This window comes from Mustela nivalis (assembly GCF_964662115.1).
Source record: "Mustela nivalis genome assembly, chromosome: 9".
NCBI lineage: Eukaryota > Metazoa > Chordata > Mammalia > Carnivora > Mustelidae > Mustela > Mustela nivalis.
Genome location: NC_139028.1, coordinates 59,112,411 through 59,136,507, shown reverse-complemented (window position 1 = coordinate 59,136,507; position 24,097 = coordinate 59,112,411). Strand labels below are relative to the sequence as shown.

The window sequence follows — 24,097 nt, the reverse complement described above, 5'->3', positions numbered from 1 at the left end:
GTTTCAATCAACATGCTCTGAGATGAGAGCAGAGAAGATAACATTTTACTGTGGGGGAAATATCTGAGATTGACATCAAGAACAAGCCCATTTTCTTCCCCCTCTTTTCTTTTAGAGACTCTAATAGAAGGGAAGATCTTCTACTGTTGGGCTTCTTGGACTTTAATTTTTTATAAAGGCAACAGAACTTGGCAAGTTCCAGAGAATACAATCAGAACTGGGTCTATACTCCCAGCATCCCCAGTAATACTTAACTGTTCTATTTTAAAAGTAATTTAAAATTGATTTGTAAGTACAAAAATAGCACATGAATATATTCTTATTATTTAAAAAAAAAATGGAGATGAATAGTTTGGCAGCTTCTTGAAAAGTTAAACATAGATTTACCATATGACCTAGCAATCCCACTGGGTCCTTTAGGAAGAATGGGATGGGAAACTGGTTTCCATTTAGCAACCACATTTAACTCGTTAAATAAAATGGGATCTATGTACACAGTGGAATATCATTTAGATGTAAACAGCAATGAAGTATACAGACATTACATCATGGATGAACTTAGAAACCATTATGCTAAGTAAAAGAAGCCAATCACAAAAGACCACATATTCTATGATTCCATTTATATGGAATATCCAGAATAGGCAAATCTGTACAGACAGAAAACAGAAGAGGAATTGTCATGGGCTCTGGGGAGGAGGGAATGGAGGGTGTCTGCTTCATAGGTAAAGAGTTTCCTTTTGGGATGAGTATGTTCTGGAATTAAATAGCGGTGATGGTATTACAACTTTTTGGATATACTGGAAAAAAAAAGAATTTATACACTTTATAATGGTGAATTTTATGGTATCTGAATTATATATCAATAAAGCTGTTATTGAAAAGAAAAGGAGTCACTACAAAGTTGCAGGCCCTCTGACCGTCCCTCCTCCACAAATCCCCAGTGGTTATCAAGGTCAGCTCATTAGGACTCCTTGTTAGGACACTTTAGTTCTTCACAGTGCCTGGCAGAGGTCCTTGCATGCAGCGGGCATTTTAGGCACTTGTTACACATTCCCTTTATACAAAGATAAGATACTACTGTTCTCTCTCTCTTTTTTAAAAATTTTATTTATTAATTTGTCAGACAGACAGCACAAGCAGGGGGAGCAGCAGGCACAGGAAGAGGGAGAAGCAGGCTCCCCATTGAGTAGGGAGCCCAGATGTGGAACTCAATCCCAGGACCCTGGGATCAGGACCTGAGCCCAAGGCAGACGCTTAACAACTGAGCCGTCCAGGTGTCCTGATACTACTGTTCTCTTCAGGGTAACAGAGATCCTGGTGTATCTTCCACCACACACATTCCTTAGTTCAGGACCTGGCCACCTTCATGGCACTGTTTTCATGAACGCCACACACAGTAAGCTCAGTGACAAGAGCGCAGAGCACTTCCAGGCCAAGAGCGCACCCATCACAGATCCAGTTAACAGGAAAGTCTGGGGGCGCCTGGGTGGCTCAGTGGATTGGGCCGCTGCCTTCGGCTCAGGTCATGATCTCAGGGTCCTGGGATCGAGTCCCGTGTCGGGCTCTCTGCTCGGCAGGGATCCTGCTTCCCCCTCTCTCTGCCTGCCTCTCTGCCTACTTGTGATCTCTGTCAAATAAATACATAAAATCTTAAAAAAAAAAAAAAAAGAAGAAGAAGACAGCAGGCTGGCATTTGACTTTTTTAAAGCTCCCCAGATCGGGGTGCCTGGGTAGCTCAGTGGGGTTAAAGCTCTCCAGATCATCGGGAAGCACTCAGTTGTTAGGAACTTTTCAGAAGAATGGGATGGAAACTAGTCTCCATGCCAATCATCCAAGTGTTCATTTAACCATCATGTTAAACTGGTTATGGCTGCCAAGTCCGAAGACTGATAACATAGCCTCATTTGACTGAAGAGAAAACAGAGGCTCAGGAATTCACTCTTTAATGTCAGCAGCAGGGGCTGCCTGGGTGGCTCAGTGGGTTAAGCCTCTGCCTTCAGCTCAGGTCATGATCTCAGGGTCCTGGGATCGAGTCCTGCATCGTGCTCTCTGCTAGGCAGGGAGCCTGCTTCCTCCACTCTCTCTCTCTCTCTCTTTGCTTGCCTCTCTGCCTACTTGTGATCTCTCTCTGTCAAATAAATAAAATCTTTAAAGTCAGCAGCAAGTACAGGGAAGCACTTCAGAGTCCTGATGATGCCTCACATCTTCCTGGTATAAAGTCTGCAAGCTACCTTGTGGTACTGAAGTTGTGAAAATGTGCTTTCAGGGAAGGAAGCAGGTCTAGAACCAGCCTTTTTGTTCTTGTTGTTTAGATAATTTTACTTGGGCTTTGATATAATTTTACTGGGACTTCAGTATATTTGACATGTTTTCTAATCTGTACCTTCTTGTTGACAGAGTAGTTTCTCCCACATACTCCATCTACAAAGTACCCCCTAAATTAGCAGCTAAGCTTGATTTAGAAAGGCGGATGTGACACAGGAGCAGCTCCGGCCATGGAAGGGGAAGGAAAAGAGAAGCCTATGTCCTCTGGCCCCATGGGAAAGGAAAGGGGGAGAAAAGATCGACAAGGACATGATCCCCATTCATATGCCGGCTCCCCACATAAACACTCCTCCTTCCCATCAAAGCAGGGAGCCATGGAGCTTCTGAAATATCAAGACTCCATTCTCCCAGACATAACATGGGGCAGGATTCAGGCTCCTCAAGGTCATTGTTCAGCTCTGTGCTCAGATATGGTAGGAGAGCAAAGGCTTGGCTACAGCAGCAGGAGGAGGCTGAAAGATGAGTGTGAGGCAGCACTGGCCGCTCCCTAAACCCTGAGGATGTGCTAGGCCTTTAGAAGTTACTAAGAGACTACTGGACCAGCAGAGGTCTGGGTTGAAGCAAAGAGTTCCCCATGCACAGGAACATTGTACACACACCACAGCCTCCATCAGGGGTTTCTGTACATTACACCCAAAGGATACAACAGAATTAGTTACGACTCAACAAACAACTCCAGGATATATTCCAGAAGAGATCGGGTGCATACAGGTGTAATGGCTGTAGACTCCAGGATATATTCCAAACCAGACAACGAAGTATAGATATCCACATAGATCCTCCCCTAACTCACACAGAGACATGGTGTGCATTCTCACTAAGCAGTCTCTAATAGGTGTTATGCATCAACTCTTCGCCAGACACTGTTCCGGGCTGATAAGGATTTGGTAGATAAATGATGCAAAGTCCCTGGCCTGATGAAACAAGATTTTAGGGCAGAGGAAGGGAAGTGGGCAGAACTCTGAACCATGAAGTATTTACTCAAAGAGCTCTTAGGAAGCTGAATTTTGAAAAGATTCGAGGGAGACTGTTTATCCCGAAAAATGACGATATGATGATGACAGACTTAAAGATGCCCACAGATTCTTTGACATTCTGTCTAGTGGGAGGCTGTAAGTCTGTTTATCTTCCTTTAAATCTGAGTGGGCCGACCATGGGAGTATGACAAAAAGGAGCACTGTGTAGCTTCTAAGCCTGGACCATTAGAAAGGGCTATGCAGTTCCATTTTTGGCCCCTAAGACATTCACTTTTGGAGCCCCTAAGACACTAGGTAAGACGTCTGACCACCTGCAAGCTGCATAGACGGGCCACTGGCAGGTGCTGCAGACCACAGACCCAGCTGGGCACAGTCTCTGCATCATCCCAGCCCTGCTGACATTCATGTGTGAAGATACACTCAGATGACTCCAGTTCCTAATGGCTGAGGAACCTTTGCCATCCAAGTCTTCTGGGCTAAGGCCTCAGACACTGGGGAACAGAGACAAGTTCCTGCCACGCCTTGTCTGCATCTGTAACCCACACAATCTATGAGCAAAACAAAATAGTTATTTTATGCCACTAAGTTTTGGGGCATTTTTATTATGTCCCGAGATTTATCAGGAAGCAAAAGTAACTGGAACAACAGAAGGGAACTGATAGAAAAGAAGCAGAGCAGTTTAAAAAAAAAAAAAAAAAGCTCTATTTTCTCTGACTGCCTAAGCCTGGTTTGAGGTAAAGTTTATCAAAATAAATTATAACACTATCATTAAGAATACCTATTTTATCGGGGCACCTGGGTGGTTCAGTCAGTTAAGCGTTGACTCTTGATTTTGGCTCAGGTCATGATCTCAGGGTCATGAGGTCGAGCCCCAGGTTGGGCTCCGTGCTTAGTGTGCAATCGGCTTGAGATTCTCGCTCTCCTTCTGCCCCCTTCCCTCATTTGTGTGTGCTCACTCTCTCTCAAAATAAACAATAAAATCTTAAAAAAAAAAAAAAAGAATACCTATCTTATCTACAGCAGCTATAATCTGGGTCATCCTAAAAGAATCTGGTAAGACATCATTCTCTTGTCTGTATTTTCAGTATGGGGCTAACATTCCCAGGATGCCATTCAGAGTTGTCCATGAACTCAATTTTGCCTCTTTTCCTTGGCACATGACATATGATAGGGATTCAGTAACTCGTGGAATGACCTGAGAGGGTTCGAGGAGTCAGGGGAGAGAGAAGAAATTCCAGACAAAGCAAAGGGCTTGTGGTGAGTAAAGGTGATGAAGGTGGGGTTCTGGGGAGAATGAAGTTGGCACCTGAACCTCATTCTTCATGTTTTCCCCATCTGTACAGTTTCTCTCAGCATTCATGTGCTCATATCGTTAAGTTGTTCTCCTTACTTGAAATGATCTTTTCCCAGCCGCCTGATGAACTCCTACTCATTCTTCAAAAACCCTACCCCAGCTGTCGTTTGCCCTGAGCCTTCCCTGGTACCACTCTGCTCCGAGGGGACTCAATCACTGTACTCCCCTCTCCTGCACCATTCTCCTCTACCTCGGGCATAGGAGAAGAGTCTCCATTAGATTCAATAAGTGTAGAAGTCTGTGTAGAGGGGTATACGAAAAATCGCTGCCTTTGAAGAGGGCACATAATTAAGGAGAGAGATCTAAAAACACAGTCACACAGCCATGCCATAAGAGCTGTACAGACGTATAATGAGACGAGGTGGGAAGACTGTCTCCCTCAGAAGGAAATCAGGAAGTACCACGAGGAAGGTGACATCTGAGGTAGGCCTTGAAACCAAATTAAGATCAGAAGGCTGCCTGAGGGAAATCTGTGGAATCAGAGCTAAAAGGGTCCAAAAAGGGGAACCACTAAATAAGAGGAACGTCTGGTTAGTTCTGGTCAGTCTTTCCCTCCCTACTGCTGGAGATTCCCTGCTCAGGTTATTCCAAGTTCCCTGTTTACCTTACCCAGAGCCACTCAGTCTACCTTCCCAATTCCATCAACTATTTATATCAGAAATGACCTATCATTTGATGAAGAAATTCATTTAAAAAATGAGTAGTAATAGGCGAAAATGTATTCAAATCAGTAGCAAAGAGATCAAAATTAAATCAAGGAACTCTTTTTTATCTGTCAAATTGCCAAGTATTTAAAAAAATTATACTATCTGGGGCACCTGGGTGGCTCAGTAGGTTAAGCCTCTGCTTTCGGCTCAGGTCATGATCCCAGGGTTCTGGGATTGAGCCCCGCATCGGGCTCTCTGCTCAGCGGGGAGCCTGCTTCCCAGGCTCTCTCTGCCTGCCTCTCTTCCTACTTGTGATCTCTCTCTGCCAAATAAATAAAAAAATATTTTAAAAAAGTTATACTATCTGTATCAGAGAAAAATCTGGGAATTAAAACTTCATTTCTTCTGAGAGGCAATTTGGTATGATGTATCAGAAATCTTGTAAATAACTGGACCCTTTTTTTTTTTTTAAGATTTATTTATTTGAGAGAGTGAGAGAGAGTGTGTGAGCAGGGGGAAGGGCAGAAGGAGAAGCAGGCTTCCTGCTGAGCAGAGAGCCCGATGTGGGGCTCCATCCCAGGACCCAGGGGTCATGACCTGAGCTGAAGGCAGACACTTAACAGACTGGCCCACCCAGGTACCCCATAGCTGTAATCTTTGAGTTAGAAATTCCATTTACAGGAATCATCCTAAAAGTATAAGTCTTTGCTATAAAGATGATCACAGCATTATTTAAAATAGCAGAAAATAGTAAACTACCTAAATGTCGAACAACAGAAGAGGCAAATAAATTTGGCACTGTTACCATTTATAAATGGCAGAGTTACCATTTGTAGAGTGCTCACCATGTACCTGGCATTAACAAATTTAAATACAAATCAAAACCACAATGAGATATCACCTCACACCAGTCAGAATGGCTAAAATCAACAAGTCAGGAAATGACAGATGCTGGCGAGGATGTGGAGAAAGGGGAACCCTCCTACACTGTTGGTGGGAATGCAAGCTGGTGCAGCCACTCTGGAAAATAGCATGGAGGTTCCTCAGAATGTTGAAAATAGAACTGCCCTATGACCCAGCAATTGCACTATTGGGTATTTACCCTAAAGATACAAATGTAGTGATCCAAAGGGGCACATGCACCCGAATGTTTATAGCAGCAATGTCCACAATAGCCAAACTATGGAAAGAACCTAGATGTCCATCAACAGATGAATGGATCAAGAAGATGTGGTATATATACACAATGGAATACTATGCAGCCATCAAAAGAAATGAAATCTTGCCATTTGCGACAACATGGATGGAACTAGAGCGAATCATGCTTAGCGAAATAAGTCAAGCAGAGAAAGACAACTATCATATGATCTCCCTGATATGAGGAAGTGGTGATGCAACATGGAGGCTTAAGTGGGTAGGAGAAGAATAAATGAAACAAGATGGGATTGGGAGGGAGACAAACCATAAGTGACTCTTAATCTCACAAAACAAACTGAGGGTTGCTGGGGGGAGGGGGTTTGGGAGAAGGGGGTGGGATTATGGACATTGGGGAGGGTATGTGCTTTGGTGAGTGCTGTGAAGTGTGTAAACCTGGTGATTCACAGACCTGTACCCCTGGGGATAAAAATATATGTTTATAAAAAATAAAAATTAAAAATATTTCAACTAAAAAAAAAAAAACAAATTTAATACCACAGCAATCTATAAGACAGTTAAAGAAGTGAATGCCGAGTGAGACTTTTCCAGGGTAAACAGAACCCACAGCTAAGATTAGAGAGGAGATAGGTTTCCCACAAGGTAAGGAGAGCAGTCAATAACTAGGGCTGGGCTAATTCAAGAACATATTAAGAAGCTATAGTATGAGACCTTCTACTGCAACCATCACGTGGGCCTCTGCACTGTCTCTCCCCCTCCCCACTATACAAAGGAAGAGCAGAGATGAAGAGAGGAAACCACGGATCCCACTCCCTAATGGGTAGTGCTGAATTTTGGGTGGTAGTCTCCCTACTCCTATGGAGGGCTCTTCTAAGAGAATCCCTTACAGAGATTAGATGTGCCAACAACAACAAAGTTTGAGATAAGAATTCTTTTTAAAATTATAATGCCTAATGAATATCTGTTCAGGCAATTAACTTACAGATTTACCCTGCACCATTCTGGACAGGGCTTTTCCCTCCTTTGAGAAACAGAGCGAGAAGGGGCACCAATGCTGTTCCCCCATTGTTTGGCATGGATGTGAGTCCCATGGGTAAAGCAGTCTCATGGAAATTGCTGGCCTTGAGCTCTCTTATCAGCTCCCCCACCCTATAAGAGTGCTGTCAAGCAAGTAAGTGGAGCCTAGCTGTGGCCTACAAAAGAGGGAGGGATTGGCTGAAAGGGCCTGAAAGAACTTAACACCCGTTTCCTCTCCAAGTCTAGAGACCATGCAGTGGGAAAACCCTCCCAAGAATTGATTAAGTGTAGGGAGCACACACAGGCAGTGCTGGTCAGGCAACAGTAAATGCCATCAAGGAGGACCCAGTGGCCAGTTAAAAGGCACTTATCCCTGTCCTTCTCCCTCTTGCCCATCCCTACACATGCCTAGAAGAGGCAGAGCAGAAGTATCCCAGACAGACTACCTAACCTGTCCCCCAACCCTACACTCTCCAAAACAAGAAAGGGAGAATGGACGTGCACAAATAAACCAAGTCTACCCTTCCCACTTCTTATCACTGGAACCACAAGTCTGGCCAGTAAAAGGAGGAGGAAAAACTTCCGATTAGGTATACTGACATTTTTCAATGGTGGCCTATCAATAATCCAGAGTGACCAGAAGGCTGTGGACTCTGCCAAAGATATCACGGGTTCCATCCTGTAGAGATTTTGACAAAGTACTGTTGGGAGTTTTGAGTAGACAAAGATAAAAGCATTCAAGTTTACACCTCTCTGAGTTAAAATTATTCAATTAACTGGCTGAACTTACCATTATCTCCACTTCACAAATTGGGGACTCAAAGCTCTGAAATAAAGAAATTTGCCCACAATCACAGAGCATGTGGGAGGCTCAGCTTGGCTTCTAACCCAGGGCTGACCCTGAGCCCACGCCTTTTACAGTACACCTGGATTTTTAAATATAGGGCCTAAAGCCATACTCCCAGGGATCTGCAAGTCCATTTCAAACATTTTTTTCAATTCTGAGTTTTCACCTTAAGGGTGATCTTAAAATACATAGTCTAGATCATCTGAATGATCATCTTACAAGTGAATGCTTTTTCTTGATTACCAGCATTTGCATTTATAATCTTAGTAGACTCAAGTATTGAGTTCTTTCTTTTTTTTTTTAAGATTTTATTTATTTATGGGGCGCCTGGGTGGCTCAGTGGGTTAAGCCGCTGCCTTCGGCTCAGGTCATGATCTCAGAGTCCTGGGATCGAGTCCCGCATCGGGCTCTCTGCTCAGCAGGGAGCCTGCTTCCTCCTCTCTCTCTGCCGGCCTCTCTGCCTACTTGTGATCTCTCTCTGTCAAATAAATAAATAAAATCTTTTTTTTTTTTAAAGATTTTATTTATTTATTTGACAGAGAGAGATCACAAGTAGGCAGAGAGGCCGGCAGAGAGAGAGAGAGAGGAGGAAGCAGGCTCCCTGCTGAGCAGAGAGCCCGATGCGGGACTCGATCCCAGGACCCTGAGATCATGACCTGAGCCGAAGGCAGCGGCTTAACCACTGAGCCACCCAGGCGCCCCAAGTATTGAGTTCTTTAATTTTCATACACTAGTGACTAATGAGAAAAGACAGAGGTGACAGCATATAAATAATGTGGTCATACCAATTAAAAGCCAAATGTCTTGCTAAGCGAATCAAGGTTTCACTGTAGTTCAAACATAGAAATGCAGTAGGAGAGAAGAATGGGGCACAGAACAGACAAGCTCCAGAGAAGTGAGGGCATGTTCCCATTTCAAGAAGCAATTTAGTTTCAGCAAAATGTCTACTGTTGTTAATGTGAATTATATTGGTTCTGAAGGTTTACATTTAATTTGTTAATCTGCTTTGGTTTTGTAATTGTAGAAGAGCTCTAAGCATGTATTTAGATCTCATACTGTTTGTTTATGGACATTTTCATAACATAATAAAGATAATTTAATTCAACATCAAAAACCTATAAAAAATATTTAAAGTATCTTTCTATTACACATACTTGAAAAGCGCTGTCTTATTCTGCTTAAGCAGCCATTAAAATCCATGTCTTAGAAGACTATTTTCTAACACAGGAAAATATTTTCAATATATTAAAGCATACAAAAGGTGATACAGTCTTATTCTTTGTAAAAAGCACATACTGAAATAAAGGGACTGGGAAACACACTAAAATGTTAACATTGTTTATGCCACAGGAGGGGTAGGACAGGTGCTCCTTATATTGTTGCTTTTTATAATCTTGTTTCAAGATTCAAAGAGTGACATTTAAGTGTTACAAAATATTAAATATTTTATAGCTTATCTCATGGAAATTCCCAAAGCTTGTTGTTTAAAAAAATTTGCATTTTCAATCCAGTTATATCTAAAATAAGCTCTTTTTTTCTCCAAAGAAATGTAACAAATCACAAGTAATATTTATTAAAAACTTAAGAGCATATCAAGTACGAGCCAACCAATATCTTGCTGTGTTTAGGTACTGGGACTACAAGGGTGAACAAAGATTGTGTGGCGCTCTAGAAGCTAAATCAACAGTTAGTCACTGGTACTAAGGCATAACAACCCAAGAGTGAGGAGAATGGGTTCTGGAACTCATTCTTACACGGAGGGCAGGATCAAAGGCAGCCACTAGGTGACACGTGAAAGGACTCTTAAGAACATACCAGGAGATCAGTGTAGAAATGTGAGACTGCAGATTACCCAGCAAGAGAAATACAAACATGGGTCATGTGAAAGAACTCACTGACCAGGGTAGATCAACCTCTCCTGGGCTCCTTGCAGCACTGGTCTTTGGTGTATGGTCTGCCATTAGAATTCAAGCACATTCCCCAGCAAGATTATAAATTCAAAGGGGATCAGCATGGACTTTGTAGACTCTTACTACTTGTTATTAATGAGAATATATTCAGAAAGACTTCTAAAGGGCATTAAAACTCAACACACTATAGCCTCAGCTGATATCCAAAAAAATATATATACACCTAGCTGCTGTATAACCATTTTTCCTCTAGAAAACTGTACCAAAAGATCAAAGCAACAGACTCATTCCTATAATCCTTACAAGGAAATCAGCCTACTATACATAAAACTTAGCACTTTCCCTTGCTTTTGTAAGCCAGCAGAGCTCCAACCAGAACATTCTTCCAAAGCAAGTGAAGGAAAGACACAGTGATAGCCTGTCCAAGAACATCTTCCAAGTAAGAGGCAGCGATACTGTAGGATACTTAAATGTCGTGGCTCATCAGCTGGGGTGAAATTCTCAGAAATTCTACCTAAACAGCAGAAGCGCTCTGTACAGTCTATCACAGTGAACAACTGGAGACACAGAGGACATGTACACCATATATAAGGTACAGTGTGTTCCCTTACGTGCTACTTTTAAGACTTGTGTACATGTTCAGGGTCAGCTTTAAAATTCTCCAGCAAAGAAAGAGTAAAAGGGATAAAACAAAGGTGATAAAATCTTGATAGTATTTGAAACTGTGTGTACTGGTGTTCATTAGACCATTTTCTCTACTTCTGTGTATGACTGAAGTCTTTCATAATTAAAAACTGGAGAAAATACTAAGTAGGAGTGAAAAATATTTGCAGTGGTGGATTGTGAAAAAAAGCAGAGTATAATGTGATAGTTCACGATGTTCATAACCATGTAAAATTATATGTATGACTGATCCAACAGCAATAAGAGCCCCGTAATGCCCATGTGGGTCTCCAGATAACATTTTTACTCAAAGAAAAGGATTCTTTGAGCAAATGGCTAATCCTAGGTCTGGATCAGGAAATGTATGAGACAAACCTGAAATATCTTGCCATACCAGATAACAAAGAAGCTATCAAATACTAGAAAGGTCATGCTGAAAGCACTCAGAAGGCCAAAGATATTCTAGCCACTGGCTAAAGATATTACAACATGAGCATCGATAAGAAAACAAGGAGGGGCGCCTGGCTGGCTCTGTCGGTGAAGTGTGCAACTCTTGATCTCGGGGTTGTGACTGTGAACCCCATGTTGGGCATAAAGATTACTTAAAAATAAAATCTTTAAATTTTTAAAATAATTTTTTATTTTTTTATTAACATATAATGTATTATTAGTTCCAGGGGCCCAGGTCTGTGAATCGCCAGGTTTACACACTTTACAGCACTTACATAGCACATACCTTCCCCAATGTTCCTAACAGCACTTACCAAAGCACATACCTTCCCCAGTGTTCCTAACCCCACCACTCTTTCCCTACCCCCCTTCCCCGGGCAACCCTCAGTTTGTTTTGTGAGATTAAGAGTCTTTTATGGTTTGTCTCCCTCCTGATCCCATCTTGTTTCATTTATTCTTTTCCGACCCTCCAAGCTCCCCACCCTGCCTCTCAACTTCCTCCTTTCAGGATATCTTTAATTTTTTTTTAAAAGAACTAGAAAAGATCCAAACAATCAAATGTATTTATATATGTAATCTCACTAAACTAAACTCACTAAAAAAAGCCCTAATTACTCTGAAGGATCCTAAGGGACCCACTCGCTATTTTCACAATTAGCAGACAAACAGTAAGAAGCAAGTATAAAGGGGGTTGTTGAGAATAAATGACAAGCACTTGGCCTTCCTTGTAGCTGGTACTGGACAAGTGGCTCCAAGCCTGCATCAGGCTCTGAGTGAGATACTTAACACTATCATGTAAAGTGCCCATCATGTGGCAAAGGGAGACCAATGCAAGCCTGGTGTGAGAATGCTGAACTAGAGATGGAAAAACGCCATGGAAACAAGCCAAGAAGAGGACTCACTTTGGAGGGGCCTAGAGGGTGGAGGGACATCTGGGCTTAAAGGATTACCGCTTACTGGGACGTTTTCGGAACATTTTTGAACATGGGCTTCAGAATCTCACACATTGATCTCTACATCCCCTAGCACACACAAGTTTCCCAGGGACTGGCCAAAGTTATAGCTTCAGACAAACCCCCATAAGGTTTTATTCCCTAAGATCAGGAGATGCTTGAGAAGTTCCTTTCAGGGAAAATGTAACTTCCTAGAACTTGATGTCAGATCTAGCTTAGAAATTCCACTTACATTTTGATACTATAAAATTCAGGTCTGGCCCAAATTTGAAAAGGATGTGAAACACTCATGCTCATGTTCAGAGTTCCAATAAGAGGGTTAACTATTATAAATTGACATCGGCCCCTACTGCTGCATCCCGCAATATTAAATATCTACTCTGGGTTAGGCAACGCATTAAGACTTTTTTTCACTTGATATCCTAGTAAATTCTTTAGCCCTGTAAAAAACATTACACCGGTTTTATAGACAAGGAAACAGGCTCAGAGAATCAAGTCATTTGCTCCGGGACCCAAAGGCCTCTGAAATACTAAGAGGTCTTCTGAAGACAAACTAGGTCAACATGCCAGTGCTATTTCACATTGAAGGAGAGCCTGAGAGGCAAAGACCCACTGACTTAGAGTGATGCTCTTTATTAATAAATGTTCTATCATCGAAGGCCTTTCACGGATTATCTCCCACTGCTCTCCCTTTACTTTTCAAATCTCTTTTGATTTCTACTACAGACTCCACTGTGGATGGAATTTCACTGCCCCATGCTCCCAACCCATGTGCACTGCCCCTTTCCTACTTCAACTGCTATGTTCCTTCCTGGGCCCCAGTCCTTCCTGGATCCCAATTCATATGCCCACCTCCTACTCCAGGAAGCCCTTCCATCTTTTTTCATGCCCAGAGCTCTTGCCCTCATGAACATGCTCCCTGGACCATGTACCTCTCTGTAAAGGTATTGATCTGTTTTACATGTATAATTCTGGTCTCCTGGGCCTGCTGGTTCTTTGAAGCCAGGGTTGAGTATTGATTTATTCTTTGGGGAAGACAAAGGACACAAACCATACTCCATAAATGCTTGTCAGCATTACCTGGATGCAGGCGATAACCTGCTCAGGAACCTTTATTTTTCAGCATTTCTCATAAGCTTGACGTTATCATAGCCCACTATTCCCTTCCAGCTAGAGAAAGCCCAATGCAAAATAGAAAGCAACATCAAGGGATGCCTGGGTGGCTCAGTTGGTTAAGCAGCTGCCTTTGGCTCAAGTCATGATCCCAGCGTCCTGGGATCGAGTCTCATATCGGGCTCCTTGCTCTGCAGGGAGCCTGCTTCTCCCTCTGACTCTGCCTTCCACTCTGTCTGCCTGTGCTCGCTCTCACTCTCTCTCTCTCACAAATAAATAAATAAAATCTTAAAAAAAAAAAAAAAGAAAGCAACATCAAAGTTGTTTCATTAAGCAAAGCAGCAGGCGTGCATTCCTGCTTTGTACAATTTTACTGCCTCTGTTCCTCAGATATCCCTGAGAGAACATTCCATACTCATCCAAGGCTATGGAGATTCTAGCCTGTCTTTTTCTCTTGGGTTAGAAGTATTAGCTGGGCCACGTACCAACTCTTAGCAAATGAGGAGTTTCTTGTAAATTGTAAATTTGTAATTTGTAAATTTGTAAATTGTAAATTGTTCTTTGTAAATTGTGGTAAAATGCACGCAACATTTATCTTAACCACTGGTAAGTGTACACTTCACTGGCATTAAGTATGCACGTTATTGTACTATCACCATCACCATCCATCCCCAGAACTCCTTTTATCTTGCAAAAGTGAATCTGCACTCATTAAACAATAGCTTCTACTCTCCTCTCCCTGCAACCAGCATTCTACCTTCTGTCTCTATGAATTGGACTCCTCTAAGTGCCTCATGAAAGTGGAATCCCATAGCTTTTGTCCTTTCGCGAATGGTTTATTTTACTTAGCATAATGTCACTAAGATTCATCCATGTTGTAGCATGTCCACATGTCAGAACTTCCTTCTTATTTAGAGCTGAATAATAGTCCAGTGGATCTATTTCTGTAAAATGCATTTATTTATCTGTCGACAGACATTTGGTTGATTCCAAATGAGGAATTTTGATCCATTGCTAGTGATAAGCAGCTCAGTGACTGACCCTGAGTTAGAGCAGTCCCTTTGATGTCACAAACACTATCAAGGAATCAATCCGGTGATTAGGACCACAGAACAGAAAGCAGCTAGAGGAATGTCCACCTGGTTATCTGTCCCAGGAATTTGGATGAGACATAAGCTTTATTTAAATACTCCAAAAGCCTGTTGTAATAAAGCCCTGGCTTCTTAGGATGGTTTAGAAACAAATCTTAAATTCGTTTACTTCTGAAGACCTCCTTCTCCCTCGTTCTTTTTTTTTCTTTGGTTTATTGACATCTAATTGACACATAACATTGTATAAATTTACAGTGTGTAACAATGGCTTGATACACTTATATCTTGCAATAGGATTACCACCAGCACCAGCAAACACATCACAACACATAATTACCATTTCTCTTTTCTGATGGGAACATTTAAGATTTACTTAGTGATTTTCCAGTATACAATATGGTACATCTTTTTTTTTTTTTTTTAAAGATTTTATTTATTTATTTGAAAGACGGAGATCACAAGTAGGCAGAGAGGCAGGCAGAGAGAGAGAGAGAGGGAAGCAGGCTTCCTGCGGAGCAGGGAGCCCGATGCGGGGCTCGATCCCAGGACCCTGAGAGCATGACCCGAGCCAAAGGCAGCAGCCCAAACCACTGAGCCACCCAGGCGCCCCTACAATATGGTACATCTTAACTGCAATCACAATGCTGGACATCAGACCTTCAGAACTTAATTCATGTTTTAACTGGAAGTTGGTTCTTTTTGACTTACATCTTCTTATTTCCCCCATGCTCCAACTTCCAAGAACCACCATTCTACTATTTCTAGGAGTTCAGCTTATTTATTATTTATTTACAATTTTATTTATTTAAGTAATCTCTACACCCAGTGTGAGGCTTGAACCCATGACCTCAAGATCAAGAATCACATGCTCCTCCAGCTGAGCCAGCCAGGCACTCTTACAAGCTCAGCTTTTTTAGATTCCACATATGAGTGAAATCATACAGTATTTCCCATTCTCTGACTTATTTCACTTAGCATAAGGTCTTCATGTTCCATCCATGTTGTTGTAAATGGCAGGATTTCTTTCCTTCTTGTGGATGAAGAATGTTCAGAAAACACCAAGCACAGTGTACACACACACACACACACACACACACCCCTTCATCATCCATTATCCATGGAGAGATGCTTAGGTTGTTCCCATATCTTGGCTATTGTGAATAATGCTGCAATGAACATGGAGTGCAGATGTCTCTTCAACATCCTGTTTTCATTTCCTTTGGATATATACCCAGAAGCGGCTTGCTGGATCATATGATAGTTCTATTTTTAATTTTCTGAGGAAGTTCCCTACTGTTTTCTTTTTAATTACAGCCATTCTAACAGGTGTAAGGTGGTATCTCATTATGGTTTTGATTTGCCTTTCCCTGATTAATGATGTTGGGCACCCTTTCATGTACCTGTTGGCTACTTATACCTCTTCCTTGTTCTTACCAACCCATGTGTGTTTTGTTTTTAAGGCTTTATTTATTTATTTGTTAGAGGGAGAGAGAGAGTGGCAGGCAGGCAGGCAGAGGGAGAAGCAGGCTCCCCACTGAACAGGGAGCCTGACGCAGGGCTCTATTCCAGAACCCTGGGATCATGATCAGAGCAGAAGGCAGACACTCAACAAACTGAGCCACCCAGGCATCCCCCAATGTGTCCTTTTCACAGCCCACTATCTACATCATCCTGTAGATGGTCTAGCAACACCAAATTCTTTTTAGTGCCCTTGCACACACTCTGTAGTTCCTTGCCCAGGGCTTACACAGTCAGTGGTCTCACTGGCTGGAAGACTTTCTTCTCTTGACCTACTTCTAGTTATGGCGACCTCTGCAGCAACATTTTTCTTCTTCTTCTTAGTACTCCTAGAACTTGAGTGCTTGGCATATAATGGCTGCCTGATAAATTATTAAACTAACATATTTGCTATGTTTACATTCTATGTTGAAAAGATAAGTGTAAAGAAAAATTCAAGACCAAGGAGATTATAGTTAATTTTTATTTATTCTTTAATATTGTTCAAATTTTCTAATGATGAGCTGACTTTTCAAATTTACCTTTTCTTAAAAAAAAAAATAAGATTAACCTGGTCAGGAATAAAGTGGAGAAATCAATCCAGTAGATTTTAAGACTTACCATATAGCTATAGTTATCAAGATTATGTGGTAGTGGCAAGTAGGGCAGAAACATAGAACAATGGAGCAGAATAGAAAACCGACACATGCAAGATTGCCTGGCTGTTTTATGATAAAGGTTCAAAAGCAGTTCAATAAAGGAAGCATGAGCTAGAGCAACTGGGCATCCAATGACAAAAATCAACAACAAAAACAACAAAATCTCAACCTAAGTTTCACAACTTACACAAAAATAAACTCAAAACAGATCATGGACTTAAAACTAAAAAATGTTTAGGGAAAAGAGGAAGAAAAGCTCTGCAACCTATAGCTTAGCAAAGAGTTCTTAGACTTGACCAAAAAACGTATAGCTCATAAAAGGAAAAACTGATAAATTCAAAATAAAATTTATTCAAAATAAAAACTTTTGGTCTGTTAAAGACCCTGCTAAATGGATGAAAACAAGATACAGATGGGAGAAAATATCTGCAAGCCACATTATTTGACAAGGACTAGTAACTTGAGCATATAAAAAACTCTTAAAACTCAAAATAAACAACCCAGGGGTGCCTGCCTGGCTCAGTCAGAGGAGGCTGCAACTCTTGATCTCGGGGTCGTGAGTTCAAGCCCTACACGGGGTATAGAGATTACTTCAATAAAAACTTAAAAAAATTCATAAAGAAAATGGACAAAAGACTTCCAGAGACATTTGACCAAAGAAGACAAACAAATGGCAAATAATCACCTGAAAAGATGTTCAACATCATTAACCATAGGGAAATGGAAATTAAAACCAATAAGCAAGGGGAGCCTGGGTGGTTCAGCCAGTTAAGTGTCAGGCTCTTGATTTCAGCTCCGGTCATGACCTCAGGGTCCTGGGATCAAGCCCAGCGTCAGGCTCTCTGCTCAGTAGGGAGTCTGCTTGTCTCCCTCTCCCTTTACCCCTCTCCCTGCCTCTCTCTCTCTTTCTCAAATAAATAAATCTTAAAAAATAAAAATAAAAAATGAAGCTAGTAAGTGAACAGTTTAACAAATGAAGTATGGCACATATCTACCACAGAATACTACTCAGCAATAAAAAAGAATGTACTAGATACATACAACAAGTTGGATGAATCTCCAGAGAATTATGCTGAATGAAAAAGCCAATCCCAAAAGGTTAGAAATTGGATGAACCCACTTATATAACACTCTTGAGATAACAAAATATAAAAATGGAGGAGAGATTGGTGGTCGTTGTGGGTTAAGGACAGGGTAAGAATGGGAGAGTAGTGTGTGTAAAATTAAAAGGGCAACATGAAGGATCACGTGGTGATGGAAATGTCCTGTATCTTGACTCCACCATTATCGACATCCTGATGGCGATGCTGCACTCCAGTTCTGCACAGAGTTACCGTTAGGAGAAACTGGGTCAAGAGTGTACATATCTCTCTCCATGATTTTTACAAATAGATGTGCATCTATGATTACCTCGGAGTAGAAGTTTAATAATAATATTTTTTTAAAAAAAGCTTAGGCTTTGGGACAAAATCAGGTGACACTGGACAAGTCACAGCTTTTTGCCTAGGGCTAAAAGACTAAATTAAGATATCAATGGTCTAAGCCCAGTGCCCGGCACAGAGTAAGTCCTCAACAGATGACTATTAAAAGGACAATCTTAAGTAAGGGTCATGGCAGTGGGATGGAGAAGCGTGGACAAAAAGATATTAAGATAGCACTAGTGGGTTTGGTAAAAGATGAGATGTGGGGTAGTGCATGGCAAGGAGGCAAGGCTGATTCCCAAGTTGCACACTTGAGCAAGTGGGCAGTCAGTGGCGCCATTTATTGAGCAGAGGAATACATGAGAGTTGTGGGTGTGACGAGTGTGTGATGACTGGGAGACATTTAAGTGGATATGTTCGGTTAACAACTGTATATGCAAGTCTCTAGCTCAGAACACAACTCAGGGATAGAAATTTAACTTGATAATGACCAGTAGGCAAAGATAACTGAAGCCAGGAGAATGGATGAGATGTCTGAGGAGGAGAAAAGAGCCTACACCATAGCCTCTGTGACTATAAATGAGCTTCCAACTTTAAAGATGGGGTAAAGAGGCTCATTTTAGCAAAAATTAGGCAAATTTAGCAAAAAAAAAGAGGGTCATTTTTAGCCAAAAAAAAGGAGAAAAGTCAGGCATTATATTAACTAAGCAGTGAAGAAATTAAAATGAGTAGTGAGAAAATAGACCTATGACTTTAATGACCTGGGTGTCACTGGTGCCTTTCAGATAACAGCTTTAGTGAAATGACAAAGTAGGTTTCAGACTGGAGTCAAGTGACAAGAAGGCAGGAGAAATGGTAATAGTATCAACAACCATGAATAAGAAAAGGAGAAAGCAAAAAAAAAAAAAAAAAAAAAAAGAAAAGGAGAAAGCATAGGGAGAGAGGAGGGAGAATTTTGTCAAAGGGAAATATGTCTACATGTTAATGGAAAGAGAGAGCTCAAGGGAAAGATACAGAAGATTCATGATAGAAAGGGTAATAATGATCTGAACAGACAGGATGAGATATGATCCAAAGCATAGGTAGTAGAACTGCTCAAGGAAAAGGGGCACTTCATCAGGGCACCTGGGCATGAGGCTCAGGTCATTATCTCTATTATCTCAACTGTCCCCCCCAAAGAAGGGGCACCTCACCTACTCTAAAGACAGAAAGGTAAAGGAACCATGCAGATATAGGTAAATTTGGAAATATGGTTGTAGTATGTACACATAGCTACTCTCTGATATCTCCAATGTTCTTTGTGGAAAAAGCAAGGTCATCTGCTAAGATTAATGCAATGGCTCAATTTTTATTCCCAGAATCTAATCCAGTGTCTGAGACACAGATACTTAATAATTAAGTTTACTTAATAAAACAAAAATAAACCATTTCCTTGCCTCAGTTGTTCGTTAGAACCAATACACAATTTTCTCCAAATTAGCCACTAGAGGGCAGTGTTACTACCAATCTTTTCCCTTAAATCTACTAACCCAGTGAAATTAATAGAAAATTAGAGCAGTGTGGGTCATAAAATGTTTTTCCTTGAAAAAAATCTGGCCTCAGCCTTATACACACACACACACACACACACACACACACTCATATACAGGCATATTACAGCACGATTGGAGCGCTGTTCTGCTAGCCTTCTACTGCAACGGTATCATGATGACCCAGAGGCAATACTCATCATTTTGCAGAGGCCCCTTTTTGTAATTCCCCCAATTTTTCACAGCAATATTGAAAAGATCTCTACATATTTCTATGATTAATAAATTAGAAAAGAGTGATTAAAAAAAATCCCTAAACCTAATCCCTGGTAACATTTGCCATAGCTTCTATTAAGTTGTTTTTCCCCCTAAACCTACCCCCTCCTCAAAGTAGAAAGAAGTTTTTAAAATTAATTGTAAGTTGCAATCTATTTCCTTAACTTTTCTCTTTATTTCAGATGCTTGGTATAGTCTTACAATGAAGACTTATGAATTCATAATAGCACATGCCTATGATATATAACAGAATAAGAAGCTATTTTGGGGTGTGTGTTTAGCAGCAGAGCTGGGAATTACTTGTCTCCTGGATTGCTACTAATGAACAAAGGGAACTGACAAAGTTCTAACTTAAAACAAGGTGCAAAAATTCTCAACGCGCAAAAAGAAGATGTAAAGACAAGTCTGGGATCAGACATGAGTTTGGGCAAACAGATCAGCTCAGTTTTAACCAAGGGAACTGAACTCCTATAGTAGGGGAGACTTCCAGTCATACCAATGGAACACATCACCCCCAAACCTAAGAAAAGCCGTTACTAGCTTGATCAGAGGTCTATGGGCTGTAGCTGCAAAGATGTCGGGAAAGAGACTGAGATCATCATACGACCGGTAGGGTGTTCAGTACATCAGATGGCTGAAAAAGGTGATTGATTCCGAATATTCTAAGCTTTTTTCCCCCCCTTTCTTTCTTTCTCTTTCTTTCTGTCTTTCTTTTTCTTTCTTTCTTTCTTTTTTTTTTATAGCTACAGTTGGTTGAGAACAAACATACCAGAGAAATGGGCCATAAAGAGTCTGGGTGATAGACTTGAAGTAGTCATCAGTCCAATATAGATACGTTGCCAAATTGTTTGCAAACTGTATCAAAAACAAAGTTTCAAGGTTCTTTAGGGTAGCGTTCTAACTTGAAAATTTTCACTGGATACTCTATTCCACTAGCTGGTAATGTTATCACACTTTTACTAATAGTTTCAGAAACTCTTCAGGGCCAAAGGTTTTTTCTTTTGTTTTGTTCGTACATTTATAAAGACATAAATAGCAAGTTACGCATCCTTAACCTAACATAAAAATTCACCTTTCCTAAGGAGCTCATACAACTCTGAAAAGGAGAAAAGTTTCTTTCTTAGTAATTGTACTGCTTTGGCTACCTGGACATCCCTGAAAAATGAGCTTTAGAACTGAGATGAACACTTCATTACCTCATCCCTACTGTATTTTAAATCTATGTCCACTTTCAAAAGTCATTGTTAAATACGAAGTCTTCTCAGCAAGTGATTTAATTAAGAGCCTGCTTTCATTTACACACACACACACAGACACACTTGCACTCCCCAACAACACTTCCTTTGAAAAACAGAATGTCACTTCCTCAATCCAGAGGCCAGAAGTCCCTCAGTTCTGATCTGGGGAGCCAAGACAGGAAACTCTGGTAAGCTTCTGCCTCTTCCCCCATGGACAGCCACTGGTGCAGCTGACAGAGGGCAGGGTCTATTCAGAGCTCCCTTGATGCACTGCAGCTGGAAGGCAACAGCTCACTTTCATGCTGTGGGAATGATCCCACAGAGTCCAGCAGCACCAAGAGTCAGTTTAACAAGGGCATTTCACAGGGAAGTGAAGAGGGAACCGATGAGAGACCTTGACACCTTTTACCGACCTTCCATTTCCAAACGCCCGCAAAGAGCCCCGGGCTGATTGTAATTAGCACCATCTTGTACTTTGACCCCATCAGGCAAGGCGTGGGGCGCGGGGAGGGGTTAGCCAGACCTCCCCACCAGACGGTATACCACCTTCCCCTCGATGTTGCCAGTTCCTCACCCAGAAGGGAGAGGCTGTCCCAGCAATTTCGGTAAACACCATCGGTTAGCACCACCTGGCAACTGAGAACCTGGATTTCTCTCGACCCCAGGCACCAAGGACCGAACACAACCCGGCCACTTATACCAGACCAAACTGCAGTGTCACCATCGTGGGGTGGGGAGGGGGGGATGTATGTGAGAGACATACAGAATAAAGGGAAAAAGGGGGACAAACAAATGAGTCACTTAATACAAGGGCTGCACATGCCGCTGACGCTGCCCGTGATGCAGAGGCTGTGGACTGGAAGGAAGCAGGCGGTCACCCGGGAGGGGCGGGCAGAGAAAGGGAAGGGGGAAAGGGTGTGAGGCGCCTCGCCCTTTGTGGGGACCCGGCTGCGCCGCCCCGCAGACTGCGCCCCCCTTTCCTGCCCAGTCCCCCAGTCCCCGCGGCTGAAGCCGCCCGGGGTTACTATGGTCCCCCCGCCCCGGGAATCAACTCTCTCGGTCTCCAAAAACAATCAATACAAACTTCAATACTGTCTTTAGTTTACCCGGAGGCCGGCTGGGGGGGTCGACGCCGCCGCGCCCGCCCCGCGGAGAAGGAGCCGCAGCCTCAACCTGCCCGCCCGCCCGCCCGCTCCGCCCCTCCGCGGCGCACCTGTGACAGGTGTGCAGGTGCCCCACACAGCCCCGAGGAGCGGGGCGCGCCGGCCGCTCATCGCCCCCCGGGACCCCAGGGTCCGCCCTCCCGGTCGGGCGCCGCCCCTCCCGGAGCCCCCAGCCCCCGGCAGGCCGCTGGGCGCCCCCCACCCGCGCCCTCCGCGGCCGCACCCGCTCGCCGCCCGCACTCACATAGCGCCTCAACTTCTTCTCGGGGGGCGATTTCCTCAGCCAGCCGGTGCACACCACGTCGCCGCCGCCGCTCATGCTGCCAGCCGCCGGGAGCCCGCCGCGGGGTCGGCCGGACAAGGGCGCGGGCGCGGGCCGCTGGGTCAGCCGGCCGGCGGTGCGCAGCTCGCGGGGGAGGGGAGGGGCCGGGGCGGCTGGCGGCCGCGGGGCGAGGACGAGGCGGCGCGGCGCGGGCCCGGCTGCCTGGCGCGCTCCCGCTCTCCCTGCGCGCTCCCGGGCCCGCGCGCACACCCAGCCGGGAGTGTGGCGGGGGCGCCACAGCAGGAAAAAGGGCGGTGCGCGTTCGCCACGCCCACAGCCCGCCGCGCCCCCCGGCGGGCCGCCTTCAAAGACGCAAACAGCGCCTCGCTTCTTGGGACCCGGGAGGCCCGAGGTTTGCTCGGACGGCGGAGCCTGCCGCCGGCCGCGCCCGCGGGTCCTGTTCCCCTCCGCCCCGAGCCTCAGCTGCAAGCGCTGGAGGCGGCCGCGCCCCTGGTGGGAGTTCGGGTGGGGTAAAAGGAAGGGGCTGCGCGCCCTGGATCACGAATCGATTTTTCACAGAGGGTCGTCAGGGACCCAAGGGCTGCTGGCGTTTGCTATCCATTCCGAGTTTCGGGTTTCAGTGGGTCAGGTTCTGGCAGGAATTAGTGATCCGCTTCCCAGCAAGAGTTTCATTAACTCTCGCACCCCCTTAGCGGGAGAAGCAAAGGAGAAAACAGACTGTGACGTGTTGGGCGCTTTTACAATTCCCTGTTTGCATGACTGTCATCTACAAATTGGGTGAGCCGTGTTATTCCCATTTTGCAGGTAGCCTAAAGTCCCAAAGCCTGTACAATGAAGAGGCGAGTTTCTAATGCTGGGGCTGGGGGTAGGGCGAGGGTGGTCTTGCTCATCTGCTCTTTAAAGTGGGGTAATTGCTTTAGTGCCTACAGATCAACTTGGGGGCCTCTTATTACCAGGAAATAAAGTCCAGCTGGCTCCCGCATTGCCTCTGGGAAAAACAATTCAGGAGAACATTGGTGTGATTTGCAGAATCGAAGCAAACATGAGTCCATGTATTTCATAGTAAATTAGAAAGCAAGGTGGCGTAGTACAAGAAGTTGGGGTCAAAATTCCCCAGAGTTCCAACTCACTGACACAGGTTATAAAATCTCTCTGGGGGCCCATATGAAAATTGGAATCTGATGATACTTCTTTCCCTGCGTTGTGGTGAGGTTTAACTGAAATAAAGTATGCCTAAGCACACACTTGATAACAGTGCTTCAGAGGGAGGGTGGAGGAGTAAACCCCACCTTTGGTCAGGGCTCTTTTCAACTCACAAAGTACCTTTAGGAGCAACATTAAAAGGTAGGTCCTCCCGCAACTTCTCTGGGAAGTGGAGAGTAACCCATTTTATCATAGGGTGCTGTGCTGTAGAGCAGATGAGTGGGAGAAACACCATCTCACACTTCCCATACAACTTCAGACCAAGGCTATTTTTGTTCATTTTCCTGTCGCTGTGCAGGAAAGCTAGTTGTTTGAAGCTGTCG

The 24,097-nt window shown here is 43.4% G+C and overlaps 1 protein-coding gene across 1 annotated transcript in view; it reads right to left on the bottom strand.

Moving 5' to 3' along the window:
* Positions 1-22,827, bottom strand: part of GAB2 (GRB2 associated binding protein 2) — a 190,051-nt gene extending 167,224 nt beyond the window's left edge. Inside the window, exon 1 of the mRNA XM_082749544.1 lies at positions 22,533-22,827. Coding sequence (XP_082605670.1) covers positions 22,533-22,607 — 75 coding nt within the window. The 5' untranslated portion in view covers positions 22,608-22,827. The remainder of the gene's footprint in view (positions 1-22,532) is intronic.
* Between the last annotated feature and the right edge of the window lie 1,270 nt (positions 22,828-24,097).